The 18945-nt window shown below is 40.7% G+C and overlaps 2 protein-coding genes across 2 annotated transcripts in view; one reads left to right on the forward strand and one right to left on the reverse strand.

The window, feature by feature from the left end:
• Nucleotides 1-431: 431 nt before the first annotated feature.
• On the reverse strand, nucleotides 432-4642 carry LOC145493754 (uncharacterized). Its single transcript, XM_081473212.1, has 6 exons — nucleotides 3979-4642; nucleotides 3535-3581; nucleotides 3076-3120; nucleotides 2279-2341; nucleotides 1775-1924; nucleotides 432-1352 (listed from the first exon to the last, which is right to left on the reverse strand). Exons 1-6 carry the CDS (start codon nucleotides 4284-4286, stop codon nucleotides 874-876), a joined length of 1092 nt encoding a protein of 363 aa, XP_081329338.1. The 5' UTR covers nucleotides 4287-4642; the 3' UTR covers nucleotides 432-873.
• Nucleotides 4643-4986: 344 nt separating this feature from the next.
• The window catches only part of LOC145493753 (uncharacterized), a 15198-nt gene continuing 1239 nt past the window's right edge, over nucleotides 4987-18945 (forward strand). The window contains exons 1-2 of the mRNA XM_081473211.1: nucleotides 4987-6758; nucleotides 14421-18945. The exon at nucleotides 14421-18945 is cut by the window's right edge and continues 1239 nt beyond it. Of these exons, the coding sequence (XP_081329337.1) occupies nucleotides 6692-6758; nucleotides 14421-18709 (4356 nt within the window). The 5' untranslated portion in view covers nucleotides 4987-6691 and the 3' untranslated portion in view covers nucleotides 18710-18945. The remainder of the gene's footprint in view (nucleotides 6759-14420) is intronic.

Consider the following 18945-nt stretch of genomic DNA (forward strand, 5'->3'; position numbering starts at 1 on the left):
GGCTTCCTGAGCCGTTGCTTTCCGGCAATGTAATATTCGAAGTATCCCCCTTTCTCTCTCTGGTAGCTCGTGTTTGCCATGACAATCATGAGAAGCCGGCATGTGTAACCGCATGCTATGTTGACTTGTAATATATTGTTTGAGTTTTATGTCTTGAGAAAATCGCCGATGGAACATTGCAGGCAGACTTTTTTTTTTTCCAGGAAAAGAATAGACTCGCATGTCAAGTGAATTTCTGTTTCTCTTTTCTCTATCTTGATGATTTAGCACGGTAGTTTGATATATGGTGTTTATGGTCAGATGTCAGTTCCTCGTCTGTCTCTTATTACCTATACCTTGTATGGTGGATCAGACAAAATAGGAGAATAAGTTCGCTTGTAACTATTGTAATAAATAAGGTTAACTAACTGGACATTAAACACAGCATTTAAACTATCCTTTAATCGTTTTACGTCTAGATTAATACAGAGGATGTTCAGCTTCAGACTCGAACTGCATAAAACTGAGATAAAATCAATATTATTCGCTGAAGTAACTACATCACTGTAAGTCTTCTTCAGCCTGGTTTACTGGTAACAGAAGGCATAGCAAGAATACTCTTTTCTTATTTCGTTATGCTAATCTCCGTATGGTCTTGCTAGTTTGTTTTGCAGCGCGTTGTTCACACTAGTGACACAAGATATCATATTAAAAGATGCGTTCTTTGCGTTTGCGTGACCTCGCTGCTTTGTCTTTATGACGATGTTGTGATCCAGGCCTTACAAGTTACATTTATAGTTTGGTTCACAGAGAGAAGATTTTGATTTGTAATTGCTAACAACCCTTCACCGCTCGACTAAGCTACAGTTGTTTTACATTTTGGTAAGTACTTGACTATTTGGTACAAACAACACAGGTTAGTTCATAGCCATGAATGTACGGTTTGCAAGGTAAGGCATGCCCACAATCTCCCTGTACAACGTACAACAAAGCGCCATTTGTGTCTTTGTGACTTCCTGGCACAGCCTCGGCATCTACGTCAACGCACACAAATTCACTGGGATGGGCATGGTCGTAGTGAGAGGTCATCAGATACCCATAATACTCTCTGGTCCAACCTGAAGGACACTTGTTGGTTCCAGGAATCGTCACTTGGGACCCACGTGATCTGACGTAACACACAGCGCAAGGTGCATCATGTTCACTAAGATCGCCTTTTGTAAAGCCTGCAAATGATATTTGGTACTCGGTACCGTATATTGCTGCTGTACCCTGCCACCCACTCTGGTATTTGTCATATATAGGATTGTTGGTTAGACAGACGTAGTTGGTGCCACCACCGGTGTGAGTGTAGTATCCACCGCCCATCGCACCTACAGCAAAGTCAAAGGATATGCATCAAACACTGACCCGAGCAACACAGTACCGAGGATTGAGTGGCCGAGTAAGAGAAAGATGGAAGCACAAAATGACGAGGAAACTCTAAAAGATGCGTCTAAGAATTGTCATTGGCTATGCGCCATTGGGACAAATCAGAAAAAAAACAATTCCCTACCCCCTATCCCCTCTCTGTGGGCGAGCTGTTTTAAACGCAGGGGTTCACTATATAAGGAAACCTTCCTAAGGAAGATTTTTATAAGTTGACGATTAACCGAGAAACATGGTGGAGTAGATTAGGTTTTTCCATTTCAACTCTTAGCCCTCGTCAGTCATGAATGAATGTTATAGGTCTCCGTAAGGTTTTAACATCATTATTCTAACTTTGAGTACATGATTTAATTTTCCCCCAACTTACCTGTGTACACCGTAATGGCATCTCCTGAGCAGTTCGTTCGTCCCCAGCGGTTGTAACTCACACCTGACAGCGCCGGTCCTTCTGGTCCTATTGTTCCTTGAGGGCCGGCAGGTCCCTGGGGCCCAGGACTTCCAGCTCGACCAACATCACCTGTTGTTTTAAAACAATCAAATAATATATTGTTTTATTGCTTGTAACACAAACTTCGGCAAAGTAGAATCATGGGTTTTTATTAATTAGATAAACGTTGTTGGCTTCCCTGGACTTACTTTCATTATATACTGATATTTAGTAAATATGTGATAAATTGAAAAAAAAAAAAAAAGTAAATAAAAACCAACAAACATGAAACGAATGAAAAACCAATCGTGAAACATCTATAGGTGAATAGTCTCTTCCCAAGACTCTTGAACGGACAACGATCAAGAGTAGCCCGGAGGAGCCATGTTACAGATTGGTAATAGCAGAGTAAGCTTGTAACATACATTTACTAGTTTGAGATACCTTTTGGTCCTGAAATCCCACGAGGACCCGCGGGACCTTCTCTTCCGTCTCTACCGTCCCGTCCTGAAAATGTCAATATATGATTGTTAATTTAAACTGTAAAGTCGTAAAAGCATCTGACTGTTATAACAACAGGGAGTGATTCAAACTAACTGAGCAGCCAACTGTAAGCCAAACCTAGCTAAAACTTAGAGCTGGCTCTACCTAGAAAATCTTCGTCCTAAGATCGTCCGACAAGCTAAGTGAGCCATTAAATTATAATCTCCGAAAATGAGTTACTTGCTTATTTTCTTTCAATACCGTAGAGTGTACACTGTGCACAAGAATCCTGAAAGCCTGTTGAAAGTTCTCTGGTTTCGGAAAAAGAACAAATCTACTCTCATCTCGCAGTCCCTTGTGTGACCGTCACACCGGAAACAAAGTAAGAGGGTGATAAAGTATATTTTCGTGACCCGTGGTCGGCCCTTTTTATTTCCTGTGAAATGTGAAAAAGCCATCTTTTTCCTCGTGAATCGTGATCTCCATAGTCGCCGTGAACCGTGATTTTCCGAAACTTTCTCTTTTATTTTCCGTGAAGCGTGAAATGCCAATGTTGTGTTTTTCGTGAATTGTGAAAGGGTTGCTTTATTTTCCGTGAAACGTGATCTATACTCCCCCCCCCCCCCCTCCCCTCTTTACCACCCTCAAGTAACTGAAAAGGTGAGAAGCCATATTGTCTCCAGGAACGAACCCACGGGCAAATAAAATAGCACGCTTAGTCTGAATAGCGATAAGAAATGGATTAGTTTATTAATTACCAGAAGGTCCGGGAGGTCCTGGATTGCCATCTCGTCCGTCTCGACCTAAACAATATTTCTTTCAATCAGTACTCCCCTGTGTTTATTTTTTAAATTCGGTTGATTAAAATCATCCAAATTCCCATGCACGTCTTCTTTCATGTTTTAATAAAAGAAAACCTGAAACGTCTATAACACAAACAACTCTGTAATTGGAGTAATCGGAGGTCTATCTGTTCCTTAGATTACAAGGGCATATAAAAAATTGCCAGATAAATATATAACGGCCTTACAGCAATATTCTCCTCAGTAATGAGATGATGCACTAGACAGTGATTTCTGCTAAACTTCTCCCAACCTTTGGTCTAATTTATTGTATTTATATTTCTGGAAGAAAATGGATAATGGAAAATCTAATACATTGTGATTTTGAAGTAAATAATACTAATAGAAACAACTAATAAATAATTGTTTACTGACCTCGAAGCGAGGACTTCATACGCAAGTCTTTAGAAAGGTTTACTGTTCTGCGAAATTAAACAAAACACTTCATCAACGGGAGCCAATTCTGTTTCATGGTAAAGTTTCTACCTCTAAATCTAACTTACAATTTGCCAAGTAAACAAACTTTGGCTGCTCGCAGAAGATCCAAAACGAGACTCGCTCGGGTCACGCGTCAAAAGAGTGACAACCTGGTGACTAGACGTTATTAATTGACAGTATCATTTTTCCTTCATAACTTTATTTAGAATGAATCTTTTTACGTGGAACTTGTGTTTTAAATTAAATGTAGCAAAGAAGTCTTACTGAAATTATCAAGCACGTTCTTTTTGAAAATTGTCAATTTTAGGGTCATGGCACTGCATCTTCAGTGGAATCAGGTGTACTATAAATCAGATTTATCTGAACAAATACGTGTTTTACCTGCTTTCCAGTGCGATAAGTCTCTTTGTCAGGCCTGACAAAGTTGTTGTCGGGTTAGCATTTCGCTCATGTCTTACATGCACGGCGCTCAGAGATTCTTTGACGCCATTCTTGGAATTCTCAGAAATCTCACTGAGCTTGCTTTCAAGTAAAGCAACTCGCCTTTCCATGGAGATCAGTGAAACAAACAGGATGACAAAGCAAGAAATCATGCACACTATTGCCCCGAAGTACACGAAGGAGCGAAATCCCTCCGTCACCAAATTACGATTTGCTGGTTTTCGTTCCGTACTTAATTCTTGCTCCATTTGAGCCAAGTGGATTCAAACCCCAAATTTGGTATATTCTGCTAAGATTTGTGGCAAAACGTGAACCCGCCGGCAGTAATGCTTTCTCTTGTTGGAGAATGGGCCTGATGTAATGGTTACAGAACATTAATTAATATCACGCGTAGAACGGCTTTTTTTATCACGGGTTATACAGCAGTTGTTTTAGTCGGTTTCAATTTCATTTTCAATTAAGTTGTACGTAACTGTACTTCAAGAGTGTTAATACAATTTTTATTTGCCTCATTGCTGTAGTTTTCTGTACTTTTACTTGGATGTGGCTTTATTAAACAACAACTATGTAATTCAGAAATGGCAAATCACTGCCCCGAGCCAACAAAAAAAAAAAAAAAAAAAAAAGAGGGAATCGAAATAAAAATGAAAGTGGGTGAATTTTGGGGTCGCCAAAATGATAATACATGAATTGCTGATTTTCATGTGACTTTTTCATATTTCGAAATTAAAAACAAGAAATACCTATCCCTCTGAGTTTTCAATTGTAATCAGATAACACCCTCAGCTCTAAGAACGTTAAGTTTTACAAAGTTGTAGCTCGACAGGGTTCATAAAATAGAGTAAGGAGAAGCCTGTCGCGTAAGTCAAAAGATGTCTTATATTTTGGGTATTTGCTAACTAACATTCCTTGAATTAGACCAAGTATTAATTTCAGTGTCCCGAGCTCTAAAGTAACGGACCAACCTTAAGGCATTTCTCTTTTCACTTTTGTGGCATTGTATTCTTTTAAGTTGCCATTAAATTGAGAAAACAAACAAACCATTAAAAAAAATAATAATTAATCATTTTCAAAAGAGTTGGGAAAGAAAATGTCAACCACAAACCTGCAATCAAAGAAAGGGCATCTCAGACAGCTGAGAAACCGTGGGGCTTTTTCTCTTTTCACCAAACTATGGAAACACATTGTCCTCTTCTTTTGCTGAAGGGGCCGGAAAGTACTCAGAGCGCTGAACACAAGCAGTTTTACATGCCGATGTCGAAGGCCGTCCAAGAATCATCCCGGTGGTGCAAACGGCAGTCCGAGCCATGAAAAAGAGGCCAGAATGTAAGTTTTGAAAGTCTATCTTGACAACGTAATTCCAAATTGCACAGCATTATTTTAGTACCAGCGAATGCGAAGGCAGACGACGATGTTTGGTACGAAGCAAGGCCTTTTGGGGTCAACAGCCTCGCAAATTTGATGAAAAGAATCAGCGAAGCAGCCGGGCTGTCGAAAATATATACATGTACAAACCACAACATTAGAGCGACAGCTACAACCCTGTGGTCCAATGGTGTCGTACGTAGTCGTCATATAATATCCAATTCACATCACCGAAATGAGCAATCCCTCGCTCATTGCAACTCGCGTCCTTCTTTTTCTCAGGTACATATCTGCAGTGATGTGTTGAAGGCACTTTCCGGCGGAAAGCAGACCTGTCATCCTTCGGGTCAGCAGATTGACAAAAGATCTACAAGTTGTCATCAGCAAACCAGTCCGTCGCAGGCAGCAAAGGCAGTTCCGATCTTCAAAGAATGAGCAATTCATAATGTGCAACTTGTTTTCCGCTCCTCGGAAACCCGGTCACTCTTTTTCTTTACGTAAGAGTTTTTCTTTGGCAGTTCGAGCTCAATTTTGTCGTCTTCCAAACTTCAATGACAACTCGAACTTTGTTACGTTGTCAGTTGGAATACACAAAACGAACTGGCAAGTTTCGAAGTGTCAACATGTCCGTTTCCCGCGCTTGGGCGTAATTTCACTTTCACGTAAGCTTGTTGAAAAACTGTTCCAATAAAAGTGAAATATTGATCATGAAATTATGAATTTACCTGAAAATGACGCGGGCATACTCAGAAAAAAATCCGTGTGCTCCAAACAGGAGGCGAACCTATGACCTTCCGATTACTCAGGATGCTCTACCGCTGAGCTACAGGAGACTCGTGTTTTTCTAGGTCAATACCCTTCGAAAAACAAAAAAAACAAAGCTGTGGAATGATAAAACATGCTTGTTATTTTGTAATTTTTATATATGTTTTCACCTTCCTCTGATATAAATCCATGTCATTCCTTATTTTTGGTCGGGATCATTTCCGGTCCGGGATCGTTTGCGGTTCAATTTGGGGATCATTTGCTGTCCGGGATCATTTGCGGTCCTGGGATCATTTGCAAACCCCTCTAGACAATAGCATGAATACTTAACGGCCCTCTAAAATTAAATGATGTCAGTTTTAGATTTAAGTCTGTCATCTTTCAGTTTTGAAATTAATCAGTTTCGGAGATGTTTCTCATTCGAATGAGAGATAGAAAGGTATATGCGACGTGAAGAGACACGCAAACATATCTGTTGATAGCTTAGAGGATTGTGCAGTCTCGTCTCTTCGAGTCATTTTCAATGGCGAAGAAATGGCTTTTTAAAGGGCTTCTTATGCTTGCTTTGTACATGTCAACGAAGGAATTAGGTAAGCTCAAACATTGTAACAGATTTAAAGACACTACGTAAATTTTAACTTTTTACAACAGGCATCTTCGCACAGAATTTGAGTAATATGTCTGAGGTCAAAAAGATAGCGGCAAATCTGAACAGCCTTTTTGCGGAATATCAGCACTTCAGAAGCCCTCAGCGCTGATACACACAAACACCGTTAGATCGGTCAGTATCTTTTTGACCCCAGACATACTACCCTGTGCTGCTCGTGGAATTTTTTATTTGAACGAATGCCTTAAATGCGGTAAAATGTTACACAGTCAGTGCAAGCAAAAAAACGAGGATACCCAAAACAAAAACAAAAAAAAAAGGTAATGGAAAATTCATGATATACCTGTATAAACATGGGACGCGGGCGGAAAGGAGTTGTTGAACAAAGCAGTAAAAAACCGAAACGGTGTGAGCAATTGCTTGCTTCAGATAGGTCCATGACGGTTGGTTATTCATCGTGTAAACCGACCTATGCCGATATACCAAAAGATATTGTTGACGCCATGAAACGAGTGGAGCCACAAGAGGTTGCCGATATTTTCTTCTCAAAAAAAACGTAAAGACAGGCCCTGTGCTGCTCGCGAGGAGCAACAGAAAATTATTTCTGCCACAAATATAAGAATGGAGAAATGCCAGACCAACGAAACCTTATTTAAAGAAGCGAGCAGCTCGTGTATTAACTTCCCATAGACCGCAGTCCGGCGTAAGAAGTTAATTGAGCAGTCTCATGATCAAAAAAGAGAAGAAGAGGCAGACAGACTCTCATATCAAGCAAGGTAGTGTCGCCGCGGTCAAGAAATATCGATAAAGCACAGCTTAGCTTGCTGAATTGGTTGAGCTGGTGGCGGTGCTTTCTATTTGAACAAGTGACAAACCCTTGGTATAACACGATGGAGCGCGGACAAACTTAGGACGTAGTTGACACGCCACCACAAGACAGGCGTTTTTAGCCAGCTGTTGAAGACTTTGAAGAACGTGAAACAATCAGCAAATGGCGCGACATTCAGCAGGGTTTGTACAAGGTGCTTGAAGTCCAAGACCAAGCGTACAACAAATACGGACCGTCGGTCCTGTTGAAACTTGAACACGAGAACGCGGCCAAATGATTTTCGTGTGGTCGCCGTCTTCGCTGGCGTATGCGATGAAAAAGAAAAAAAGGAGCCCCGAGTACATCCTGAATCTTGGAATGAAAAGATCGAAAGAAACAGGAAATAATTATTTTGATTTTAAATTAGCATAAACAATAACCGAAAAAACTTTTTTTTTCCAGCCAAGTAAGCGTGTTTGTTCGATGAAACGGCCAGCAGCTTGCTGAATTTTTCTCAAAAAATAAATTGAAAGCGCTGAAATAATGCTGCCCGCGCCGCGATAATACACAACAGGGTGGATATGCAAATTCGTGTTAGTTTTAATTTTGTTCGACCGAGCATGATAAACGCAGAACTTTCGATAGATCAACGTCATGTTTAAATATAGTATATGACAATGGACTACAAAAGGTACATTATGTCACGGTGCCTATAAAAGTTTCGATAAGCAGTGGTTACCCCGTTTATCAACATAATGGCGTTAGAGTGGGATAACTCGTTCGATTTTGAATTTTCTGAAATAGAAAAGACAGAACATCTACTCAGACATCAGCTATCTCTGAAGAGCATGCAACTATTCCGACACAACACATCAAATACCCCAAAACGAATAGCGGTTGAGGGGAATAAGAAATAAAAAATATTTTACTTCTGAATTTAAAGTTGGTTTGCCAAAATTTGACTGAGTTTCATCATTGCATCTGATGTATTTTTCGGCGCCATGCTGGGTGTTGTCTTTGACCGCCGTTCCAGCGTTTTTGGCCTCCTTTTTCGTAGTATTTGTTGAATTTTATCGGACCCCTTTTCCACCCTGCTTCACCAAGTTTTTTGCCCTTTTCTCAGCCGCCCCTTTTGCGGCTGTTTTCGCCACCTTGATCGCGCCTTTTTTGAAAGCTTTCCGTATGGTCATAAGGGTGTCTCGGACCACACCCGACCCTTTGTGCTTGTAGCGATAGCGACCAGCGCGTTCGCGAAATAATTTTTCCCATTCGCAAGGTTGATTCATCTTCGAAAACATCAAGAAGAAATTTATTGTTCCTCGATCGCCCGTCTGTGACCCAAATCCTGATGGATCTGATCTGAGCTGATTTGATCACAGGACGCCACTAGAGTCGATATGGTTCGAGATTAATGTTTTTGCTTTCACGTCACCTGGAGATGACTTGTTTCTTTATTATGGAAAAAGGGTTTTATTTTAATCATGACTTGATGTTGCTGAAAGGTTCGAAACAACTGAAATTTAAAAACGAAAAAATGAAAAAGATGGTATTAGCGTCTTGCTGCTTTTCGTTGTATCAAACACGTTTTCCTTCAGAAAATGAAAATATGGAACTGCAATTTATACATGATGACCTGGGGTGTATTCTCGTAAACATCTTTGTAAATGTCTGTTGAAACGTAGACATCAATTTTTATGGGCGCGCCGCGACGTTAAGGAGGCTTGCATCAGTTTTTTTGGCCTTGAGGTGTACCAGTTAAAATCAAAATTTCTAGAGAATTGATTACAACATCTCTTCGACCTATGAACAAAATATTTCTCGAAGCTTTACAACGAAATGTTAAACTATAACGCTTTCCTTATCTGTTCAAGAAATTATCATAGTAGCAAAGCATTTTCAATTGACATTGAGCCTCCTATACGTGGCTGTGATGTAATATATTCAGGAACGAAAACGACTACATTAATGCAAATTACGGGCTATGTGAATTGTCCGTAATTTCAATTTAGCCATTTCCAGGTTTAAATTGACCTTTTTCAAAATCAGCGGCAACGCGTTACCGTCGCTATGGTAATAGGTGCTGCTTGGAAAACTACTAGAAAACAAACTACGTCATAAGTCGAAAAGATGTTGTGGTGTCAGGGAAATCAAAGCTTGTCTTTTAAAGGTAATTTTGATTTCAACAGTACACCCCAGAGTAGAAACAGCTGCTGCGACCCTCTTTAATTTCGCGATTAATTTGGCCGACGGCTCAGCATTGTCAGCTCGGGTGTAACTAACGTGTAACAGCCCCGGAGGAGGTACGTGGGTTAATTTTTGCTGAATATTTGCCGCTGGCCTCTCAGAGCCCCTACCCATTATAGTCTATTCTGTGGCCAATTATAGACTCCATCTTGGTCACTTTTGGGCAAATATGTAATTTTCGCGATCCCAACTTAGTCACTTTCTATTTAAGTATGTACCGTTTATTGAATAAAGAACATTTTACTTTTCATCTACAGTGCAAACATTTTGGTACATTTGCTAACCGTAAATATGAACAACTGCCTTACCCCGAATATCAGAAAATGTGCGACCTCATTCTAGTAACTCTATTGAAAATGCGAGCCCATGATAGTCAATCCAGTTGTGAAAATGCGACCCCATCCAGCGGCACATTCCCATTAGCCTCTTATACGGAAGTGCCCCAGGGGTATCAGCTAAAATCTACCGAGGAGATCAATTCATGTGACAGTCTGTTCAATTGGCCAGTTCAATTTAAGCCTGCCCGTCAGTCAGTCAGTCAGCCAGTCGGTCAATCAGTCAGTCAGTGAGTCAGTTAGCCAATTAGTCGATCAGTGACTCAGTCAATCAATGAGCCCGTCAGTCAGTCAGTCAGTGAATTAATCAATCAATCAGTCAATCAATCAATCAGATAATCCATCCATCCATCTCTCTGTCATTCAGTCAGTCAGTCAGTCAGTCGGTTGGTCGGTCGGTCGGTCAGTAAGTCAGTCAATCAGTCAGTCCGTCCGTTCGTGCTCCACCCATCCAAGCTTCAGTCCTTGTTAGGCTATTCACAGATGGTCTGGAAGGGGGGAAAGGGGGTCCTTATCCTGCATTCCCGCTCCTTTTTCACGAGAATCACGCACCCCGCACTTTCTTCATCACTATCCCTAATCCCGTTTTTCTTTCCCAGAAAAATACATTAAAAAGTCTAATTTCCACAAAAGCTAATAAATGTAAGATGTACATTGGCCCTTTCGACTGATATTTTAATTTACGCGTGTTTTTAAAGACTTCTGCTAAAAAGAAATAGCTTTTTGTACCTCAGTATGATGAAAGAGCATGCTATGACGATATCACCATATGATATGGCTGTAAGATAAAACGAGACCAAAACTCTAACTGTAGCAGAGCTGACATCACTATTTACCGTATCTAGGACCATCTAGCGGTTAAGTTCTTGAAAAAATCCCATCAAGATTTCAATAAATGTGAATCCATGAAGAGACTGAAGAGCTTGAAGTCAATTGAGCATCGAGTAAATAACTGCTATGTTATTACAGTACGTGCACTTTTCTGGCATCTGGTTGGAACAAAATACTCTGTGACATTTTCAATTGGATTACTATTAACCAGGCACACGCTATAGTTTGATTTGAAAGCAGACACCACTTAGCGCTCGCGTGGTTGATTCTCTTTGGCCGCTGGAACGTTTTTCTTCGAGTCGTGACAATTTCCCAAATTCCCGACAGACAGGCGAAAAAAATCTCGCATCCCGTAACCAAATTTTAGCGAGTCCCGCTTCCCGGGAAGCAGTCAAATCCCGGGTCCCGTCAAGCTATTTAACGTTTCCCCGACTCCCGCACCATATTTTGGCCAAATCCCGGATCCCGAGAATACCCTTCCAGACTCTCTTCAGAATACTGTGCAGGGTGTTTCAAAAGTTCGTGGACATTTTAAAAGTCTATACATCATCCAGATTTTTCATTGTTCTCTCCATTTTCTTACAGACATTAAGAAATCTTATTGTTTATTGATTATCAGAACTATTATAGATGAAAAATAAAAAGAATCGTTGAATTAAATACTTCCTCACCAAAAGGTGCAAATATATGCCGTGTTTGTTTCTGTACTTTCCCGCCATCTTTGTCTGTTTTTTGTTCCTACTAGATTTTCATCGTTTTGACATAATTTGCATTATGAACCGTAAAAAAAGCAGTGTATTTAAGAACACAGGCAGCAATTTTACGATCATTTGGAGTATCTACGCGAGGAACGGCTAAACTATTCCAAAAAAGCAGGAGCTTGGTAGCAAAATGGTCAAGTTCTCAAGAGTCTCACGACAAGCCAAGAAGTGGTAGACCAACAGTCCTTGACAGACTAGCAAAGAAAATTAAAGAAAAAGCAAAGTATAAAAAGGGCAGTTCTATCAAAAAAAATCAGCAAACAACTGAAGAACAAAGATCTGCTTGGAACAACAACAACCGTGTGGAGATATATGTCCAGAAAAGGATGCAAACCTTGAGAGAAAAAAAAAAACGACCACTTCTGAGCAACAAACAGCGGAAAACTCGCTTAGCATTCGCTCGCAAATATCTTTGCAGCAGTTGCAGGAGATGAATGGAAAAAGTTTCTCTTTAGCGATAAGTGCCCTAATACCTTTTCCATCTCCCCAACCCTAAAAACGATATGGTATGAGGCGCACAGGAAAGCCAGGTTTCGCCATCGTACCAAGTTAAAGGAAGCGCCAAATGGATAGCTTGTGGTGGCAATACTTACTTCCTTACATTTTATTCCGCAAGGCCAAACTGTAACGGCAGAGTATTATATTACAAAAATCCTTGAGAAAGAAGTGAAGCCTCTTTTCCTCTGACGACGTGCAACAGAATAGCCTGTAAAACGAAAGCTTTTCACGAACAAAAGCAGCGCGACCTTCGTAAAAGATGGCGCACCAGCTCATACGGCGAAAGCAAACCAGCAGTGGTGCAAGAGGAACCTCCCGAGTTTTACTCTAAAAGATGAGTGGCCAGCAAGTTCACCTAGTCTTAACCCCATCGAGAACCTATGGAGCATCATTGACGAAGCTGCATATAGACATCCGATCCCTAAGACGATGGAAGGACTAAAATCAAGGTTACGGCAAGCCTGGCGAAACTTATCACTAGCAAGCTAAGGGCGGTAGCTCGTTCTATGCCACAAAAACCTTTTTTATACGATAACTGTGTAATTTCTAGCTCGCCGATTGGCTCATTTTTATCATCAATGAGAGTACAGACGGATAAAATTTTAATTTATGCAAACTTTCAACAGTTCAACCTTCAGCCGTCAAGCTGTCAACTTTTTAACCAATGGGATTTTATTAACTTTCCTAAGTAGCGAATCAAAAAGCGAGAAGAGCTATTGACAATATTCGCGTCACTTTGAATAAAATTTACTTGGCTTTGTCTACGGTAAGTTTACGGCATCTTTAACCTTCATTTATTCCCGACGTTTGACCACTTTGGGGTCTTGTTATTGTAAAAAACAAATTGACGTCAGTTTTTTATGCGTCTGTCCTCTTATTGAAGATAAATTTGGTCATAACATTGTCAAAGTTTACTGCAGAATCATTCGCCTGAGACTCGTGGTTCCACAGTCACTTTGACAACGTTATAACGCAATTTATCATCAATTAGAGGACAGATGCATAAAAAACTGAAGTCAATTTGTTAAATACACAATATTCGTTAAATACACTCTCGGAAATTGATAAAGGAAACAATGTACATAAAACTTTCAGTAACATGGGAATCCTCTAACTATCATTTATTTGTATAAAAAAGTGTCCACGAATTTTTGAAACACCCTGTAGGGTAGCTCTGCCTGAAAGCAGCAAAAGTGAATGGGAGCAACTAGAGCTACATTACTGTTCATGACCGTCACTGAATGGTCGTTGCCATAGCGACGAGCCGCTTCTAGTAACACCCATTTGTTTGGTTATTCGTCGTCGTCTGTCATTCGCCCCAAGCCCCTGGTTCTCGCTCGGCCAAGGAGTTTCGCAAAGTTTTTTTCCGAATCGCCTAATAGGGTATCCTCATGAAAACATCATAGTTCAGATTAGACAAATTTTTCGTTTTCCTTGAATCTGTCAAACAAATCGGACCCCCCGTCATTTGGTGTTGACGAGGCTACTGACGCGATCATTCAATGTACGTGTGACCAAATTTTAACACTCTTAAGGCGGGGGGTGCAAATGAATTTAAGTGAAATTTTAGGAAGTTTAAAGAGGGATTAAAAGGATAAAAAGGGGTTTGTAACACCACCAGACAGTTGATTGCCCCCAAAAGGGAACCCCGGGTTGGTGGGCAACTGTTTGGTGTACGTCTACCAATTTCTAACTTCAAATTCTAATTTTAAAACAACATCAAATCTTCAAAATTTCCTATTTCCATAAATTTTACTAATCCTTTGAGGAAAACTATTTATCCCCAAATATACCCCAAAATCACCAAAAAATTTACAAAACAGCCCAAAACGTAGCTATGTGGAATGAGCAGAGAGATTTTTCACTGCTTGACACGTGAACGAGATATTTGCATTCAAGCCATAATACCCAGCAAAAATATGGCCTTCATGTTAACCCCCGCCTTAATTGTTGGGGGCGCGCATCATCTAAACCTTTTGAACATTTAAGCTAACTAAAAGCCTCTTGTACAGAATTGATCACTCAAGTTACAATCAACTTGAACTACATTGTAAGCATTAACGAGGTCCGAATGATCATAAAGGTGAATTTCTAATTCATAGCGAGTTTCTTGTTACATTAAAGTTGACTCACGATTTCTTTTTTTCCTTTTGATTAAAATGCTCTAGATGCACAAGAGCTTAATTTCCCGACAGTTTATGTGTCGCCCCTTGGACATGACACCAACAACTGTGGCGCCAGAGATCAACCTTGTCAGTCCATTGTTAAGGCCGTTCACCAAGTGGACTGTGGCGGAAAAATCTACCTCGAAGGGACTGGTACAAAAAGAACCTTCTACAACTGCAGCGTTTCTGAAAGTCATCAAGGTATTTATATCAACAAAAGCTTGAGCATAAAGGGCTCAATATCTCATGTTTTCTGTGATGGAGGAATTCATTTCAAGAAACCAAATGGCCCACAGAGGATGGAGTTCGAGTTATCAGGGATCGTTTTTTGGCAAACGCCCTTAACTTTTCATGACTGCAGTTTAGTAAAAATTGTTAACTGCTCGTTCCATCATTCGCCTTCGGCTTTGAGTATTCAGATCGGGAGCATTAGAACTTTTCAACTTGAAATCCAAGGCTTTTCGTATTTCCACGAAAATTTGCAATGTGTCGAAGTTCTTCTGGTTAACAACTCAGTAAACGGAAACCAAGTGCTTAATATTAACGTCAGTGATACATATTTCTCAGAAAATGGTGGCCCAGGTTCTCACAAAGGGGGTGTGAGGATTGCAACCAGCAAAAAGTACCCAGAAAAATCAGTAGCGGTACAGATTATTGTATCATGCACCAGCGTCAGCTATGTCGGAAATCATGGACCTTTTATGGACCTTTTTGTTCCTAATGGGGTGACAAATGAGGAGTACAACAATGTGGAACTAAAATGCAATAGAGTCGAGAGAGAGCGTTTGTATTTCTCAAATGTGAGAGAAGCACACGTAAAGTTCATGGCTTTTCAGTGCATTAACAATCGTTCTCCTTGCATTGGGATTCAGTCTGGCAAAGCAGATGTGGAAATCCAGAATTCCTCTTTCAACAAGCAGAAAGGAAAATCTAAAGGAGCAGGCTTGTTCCTTGAGGCCAGTATCAGTGCGTTTTTAAAGATTTTCAATTCAACATTCAAAAACAACAGAGCTTTGGCTGGTGGATCGCTGTTTGCAAACACCCCACGAGGGTTATTAACAATTAGTCTCACCAACGTTTTATTCAGTTACAGTGGTGCAAGAAAATTCGGATGCGCAATAGCAATAGGAGTACCCCCCGTAAAAAAACACCATAGATTGTATAATGGGTCATTTCCAAATGAACTAGATCTCACCCTGAGAAATGTAACAGTTCAGAACTGGCACGGGGACGGATCAAAATGCACTGCTATCGAAGTTTTATTGAGAGGAGGAAAAGTGACACTATACAATTCCAGTTTCTATAAGAGGTTAAAAACATCAGTGGGCGGCTCTTTAAGTTTGAAGACTTTGGGAGGCAAAACGAACGTAACAATTTCGAGGTGCTCACTGATAGACCATGCTCCAAATAAAAGGAAAGCAATTGCTTTCCGTATAGTGGCATCAAACGGTAATGCAGGAAGCGTAACAGTAACAAACAGCCTGATGATCAGCAACGGAACAAAACAAAACGCATTCTTCGTAAGTCCCAAATACCGAATTAAGCTGGTCAACGTTACAGTCACTTCCTTTCGCTATGGTTTCCAAGTGGTATCAACGCCTCCGAAAAATGACTCATTTTCGGTCAAAGTCTACGTTGATAATTGCACATTTGTAAAAAATCATTATGACCTTATGTTAACTCTTCTCGATCCAACCTCAGTTGAAGTTATCATCAAAAACACTCTCTTTACATGCAATGAAACAATCCAGAAAAGCTATGCTATTCGTCTGAATATCGCGCCATTAAAAAACATTAATTCCTCAAACGCAGTAATCAGACTCGAGAATGACACATTTGACTCCAAGCCCTCCAGTAATTTTGCCCTTTTCTTCGAAGGGAAGAAGAACTTGACAATACGACGCTCCAGATTCATCAACTGTACTTACCCCTATCCTGAGGTTCAGAAATGGATCATTCCAGGAAATAAGTCGGGTGATGGTTTTTACGAGACTGCTACAGGAGGCATTTCGATTTTAACCAAGCCAGACAAACCTCTGAAAATGGGTTGTCTTCGATCGGATACCAAGGCGAACACTCACCCGCTCTGGCAGTACGAAACTCACGTGACATTTGAAGACACCGTCTTTGAAAATAATGTCGGGTTGATTGCTGGAGGAGTGCACCTAAGTAACGGATTTACCAAATTTCAAAGATGTACTTTTCAAGATAATTTTGGCATCAAACAGACTGGGCATGTTTATTCCGCTTATGGCACTGGTCAGGTGGAGTTTGAAAACTGTTCTTTCTTGAGAACAAAAGAAAACACGTCGTATAAGAAATCCACCTTCTTGTATTCCGAAAGTGGAGGACCTTTAAATCTTACAAACACTTCTATGATATCGCTAGTCCCGGAGAAAAACAATTTCCCGGTGCTAGCCACCTCCAGTGGAGGATACGTTGATATAGATGAGAAATCGGAGATTCACTGCAGCGAAGGAAGCAAGCTTCTCTTGGAAAACGCAACACATATTGTCTATACGGAGAAAAACAACATGTCTTGCCGAATAAATGTCACTGTTTTAAAGTATTCTTGTCGGTCTTGCATCCCAGGTTATTACAGCCTCCAAAAGGGGATTTCTCGAGGTTTGCATGTTAATTCTACAGTTGACTGTATACCTTGTCCATTTGGTGGAAATTGCACTGAAACTAACATAGCTGCGAAACCAAATTTCTGGGGCTATCCATTACCTGGCCATCCACCATCACTGCAATTTATTAGCTGCCCGGAACATTACTGTCAAAGTCCGTTGCCCCATTCAAAAGACTACAACCGATGTCGTGGCAACAGAGATGGTACTTTGTGTGGAAAATGCGCAGAGGGATTCACAGAAACACTGTTTTCAGCTGATTGCACCAAAATAGCGAAATGTAACCAACACTGGCTGTGGATTGCAACGATGATATTCACAACTGGATTGGCGCTCTATCTTTTGATAAAACCACCCATTCTTGGTTTTCTTGCAGATCAGATCTTATGGTACAAAAGAAAGGACGGCCAGTTAGAAGATGATTCGGGCGAACTTGGTGACCGCCACCACTCCGATAGTGGCTACATTAAAATTACATTCTACTTCTATCAAGTCGCTGAGATTCTCATTGATGGCACAACAAAGAGCTTTTTTGAAAAGGTACCTTTCGCCTATCTCGTGGTGTCCGCTTTCAATTTCCAGATTAGAACAGTAAATGACAGAATCGGGTGTCCCTTTTCTGGGCTAACAGCAGTGACAAAGGAGTTGTTTCTTTCTGCAACCGTCTCTGTGACAATGGCCGACGTTTTATTGATTTATTGCGTGCATAGCTTCATCAACATCTCCAGGCGAAAAGAAAAACCAAAACTAAGTCAGTATGTGGCGGTTCTTGTTGAAGTTCTACTACTGGGTTACGAACGGCTGGCGGAAACATCCTTGAAGCTTATGCATTGCGTGTCTATTGGATCAAAACAATGCCTATTTATTGACGGAAATGTACAATGCTTCCAATGGTGGCAGTACATTTTTCTCGCTTACATTGTAGTGTTTTTGATGCCCTTTATCTTAGTTCTTTACTTTGGCTCCTTCAAACTTTATAAGTCATCCATAAGCGCAAATGAGTTCCTTGCGGCTTGCATTTTTCCATTGCCATTTATCCTGTGCTGGTCTCTCAAAGAAATTCGAAAACGAAGAATGAGCGATTCTACGAATGCACAGGAAGAGAGCGACGACGTTTTGGAAGTTCTTCATGGTCCATTTCGCCCACCAAGCACTAATGACGGAGGAACACTGTACTGGGAAAGTATTCTGATTGGACGACGGTTTGTCCTTCTCGCATGCCATACGTTTATTCACAATGCAATGTTGCGTATGGTTTGCATGACTTTCGCTTGCCTCCTGATGACCCTTCATCACATGTTGAAGAATCCATATCGAGACCCACTGGCTAATAAAGCAGAGACTTTGTCCCTTTCTGCTTTGACAATGATTGCAGCAATCAACCTACCAAGGGCAACCTTGCTTTTTATTGGCTTAGATCTGGGGCCGGCGAAATCTTACCTGGATCACCTGGAGTGGATTGAAGTAGGAGCCTTAGCTTTTATTCCAGTGTTAGTGTTGCTCTTGGTCACTTTTGCGTTTCTCTCCCAGATAGCAAGATTCGTAGCCTTCCTCATCAAACATATACGATATTGGTGGCAACTCTGTACGTCTGCTTCGTTCATGGACGAAAGGAGACTTCTGCTGGATGTAGGCGAACTTTATGGTGATTCTGAACCTTAACATTATTTACGCCTTGTTTATCAGTTTTGCCTTTTTGGTTTAGGTGGGTGGAATCTGCTAGGTTCCGCTACTTCCTCCCTCCTTTCTCCAAGTGTTTTGAGTACCAGGGCTTGTATGCTTTGTATAGTTAATCCCTTTAAAACTAAATGGTTGCTATTATCCTGTACGCAATAGGAAGACCGTTATAAAATTAATGTTAAGAGAAATCTCAGGGTGGTCAACGTTATCTAAAATGG

The sequence above is a fragment of the Orbicella franksi genome, chromosome 7, assembly GCF_964199315.1.
Source record: "Orbicella franksi chromosome 7, jaOrbFran1.1, whole genome shotgun sequence".
Lineage (NCBI taxonomy): Eukaryota > Metazoa > Cnidaria > Anthozoa > Scleractinia > Merulinidae > Orbicella > Orbicella franksi.

What these genes read in the sequence shown, in the direction of transcription:
- LOC145493754 (XM_081473212.1), bottom strand. Translation starts at nt 4,286, where the DNA reads ATGGAGCAAGAATTAAGTACGGAACGAAAACCAGCAAATCGTAATTTG. An exon ending in TATGAAGTCCTCGCTTCGAG is followed by an intron (nt 3,121 to 3,534) that starts GTCAGTAAACAA and finishes AATATTGTTTAG; the next exon opens with GTCGAGACGGACGAGATGGC. An exon ending in TGCCATTACGGTGTACACAG is followed by an intron (nt 1,353 to 1,774) that starts GTAAGTTGGGGG and finishes ACTTTGCTGTAG; the next exon opens with GTGCGATGGGCGGTGGATAC.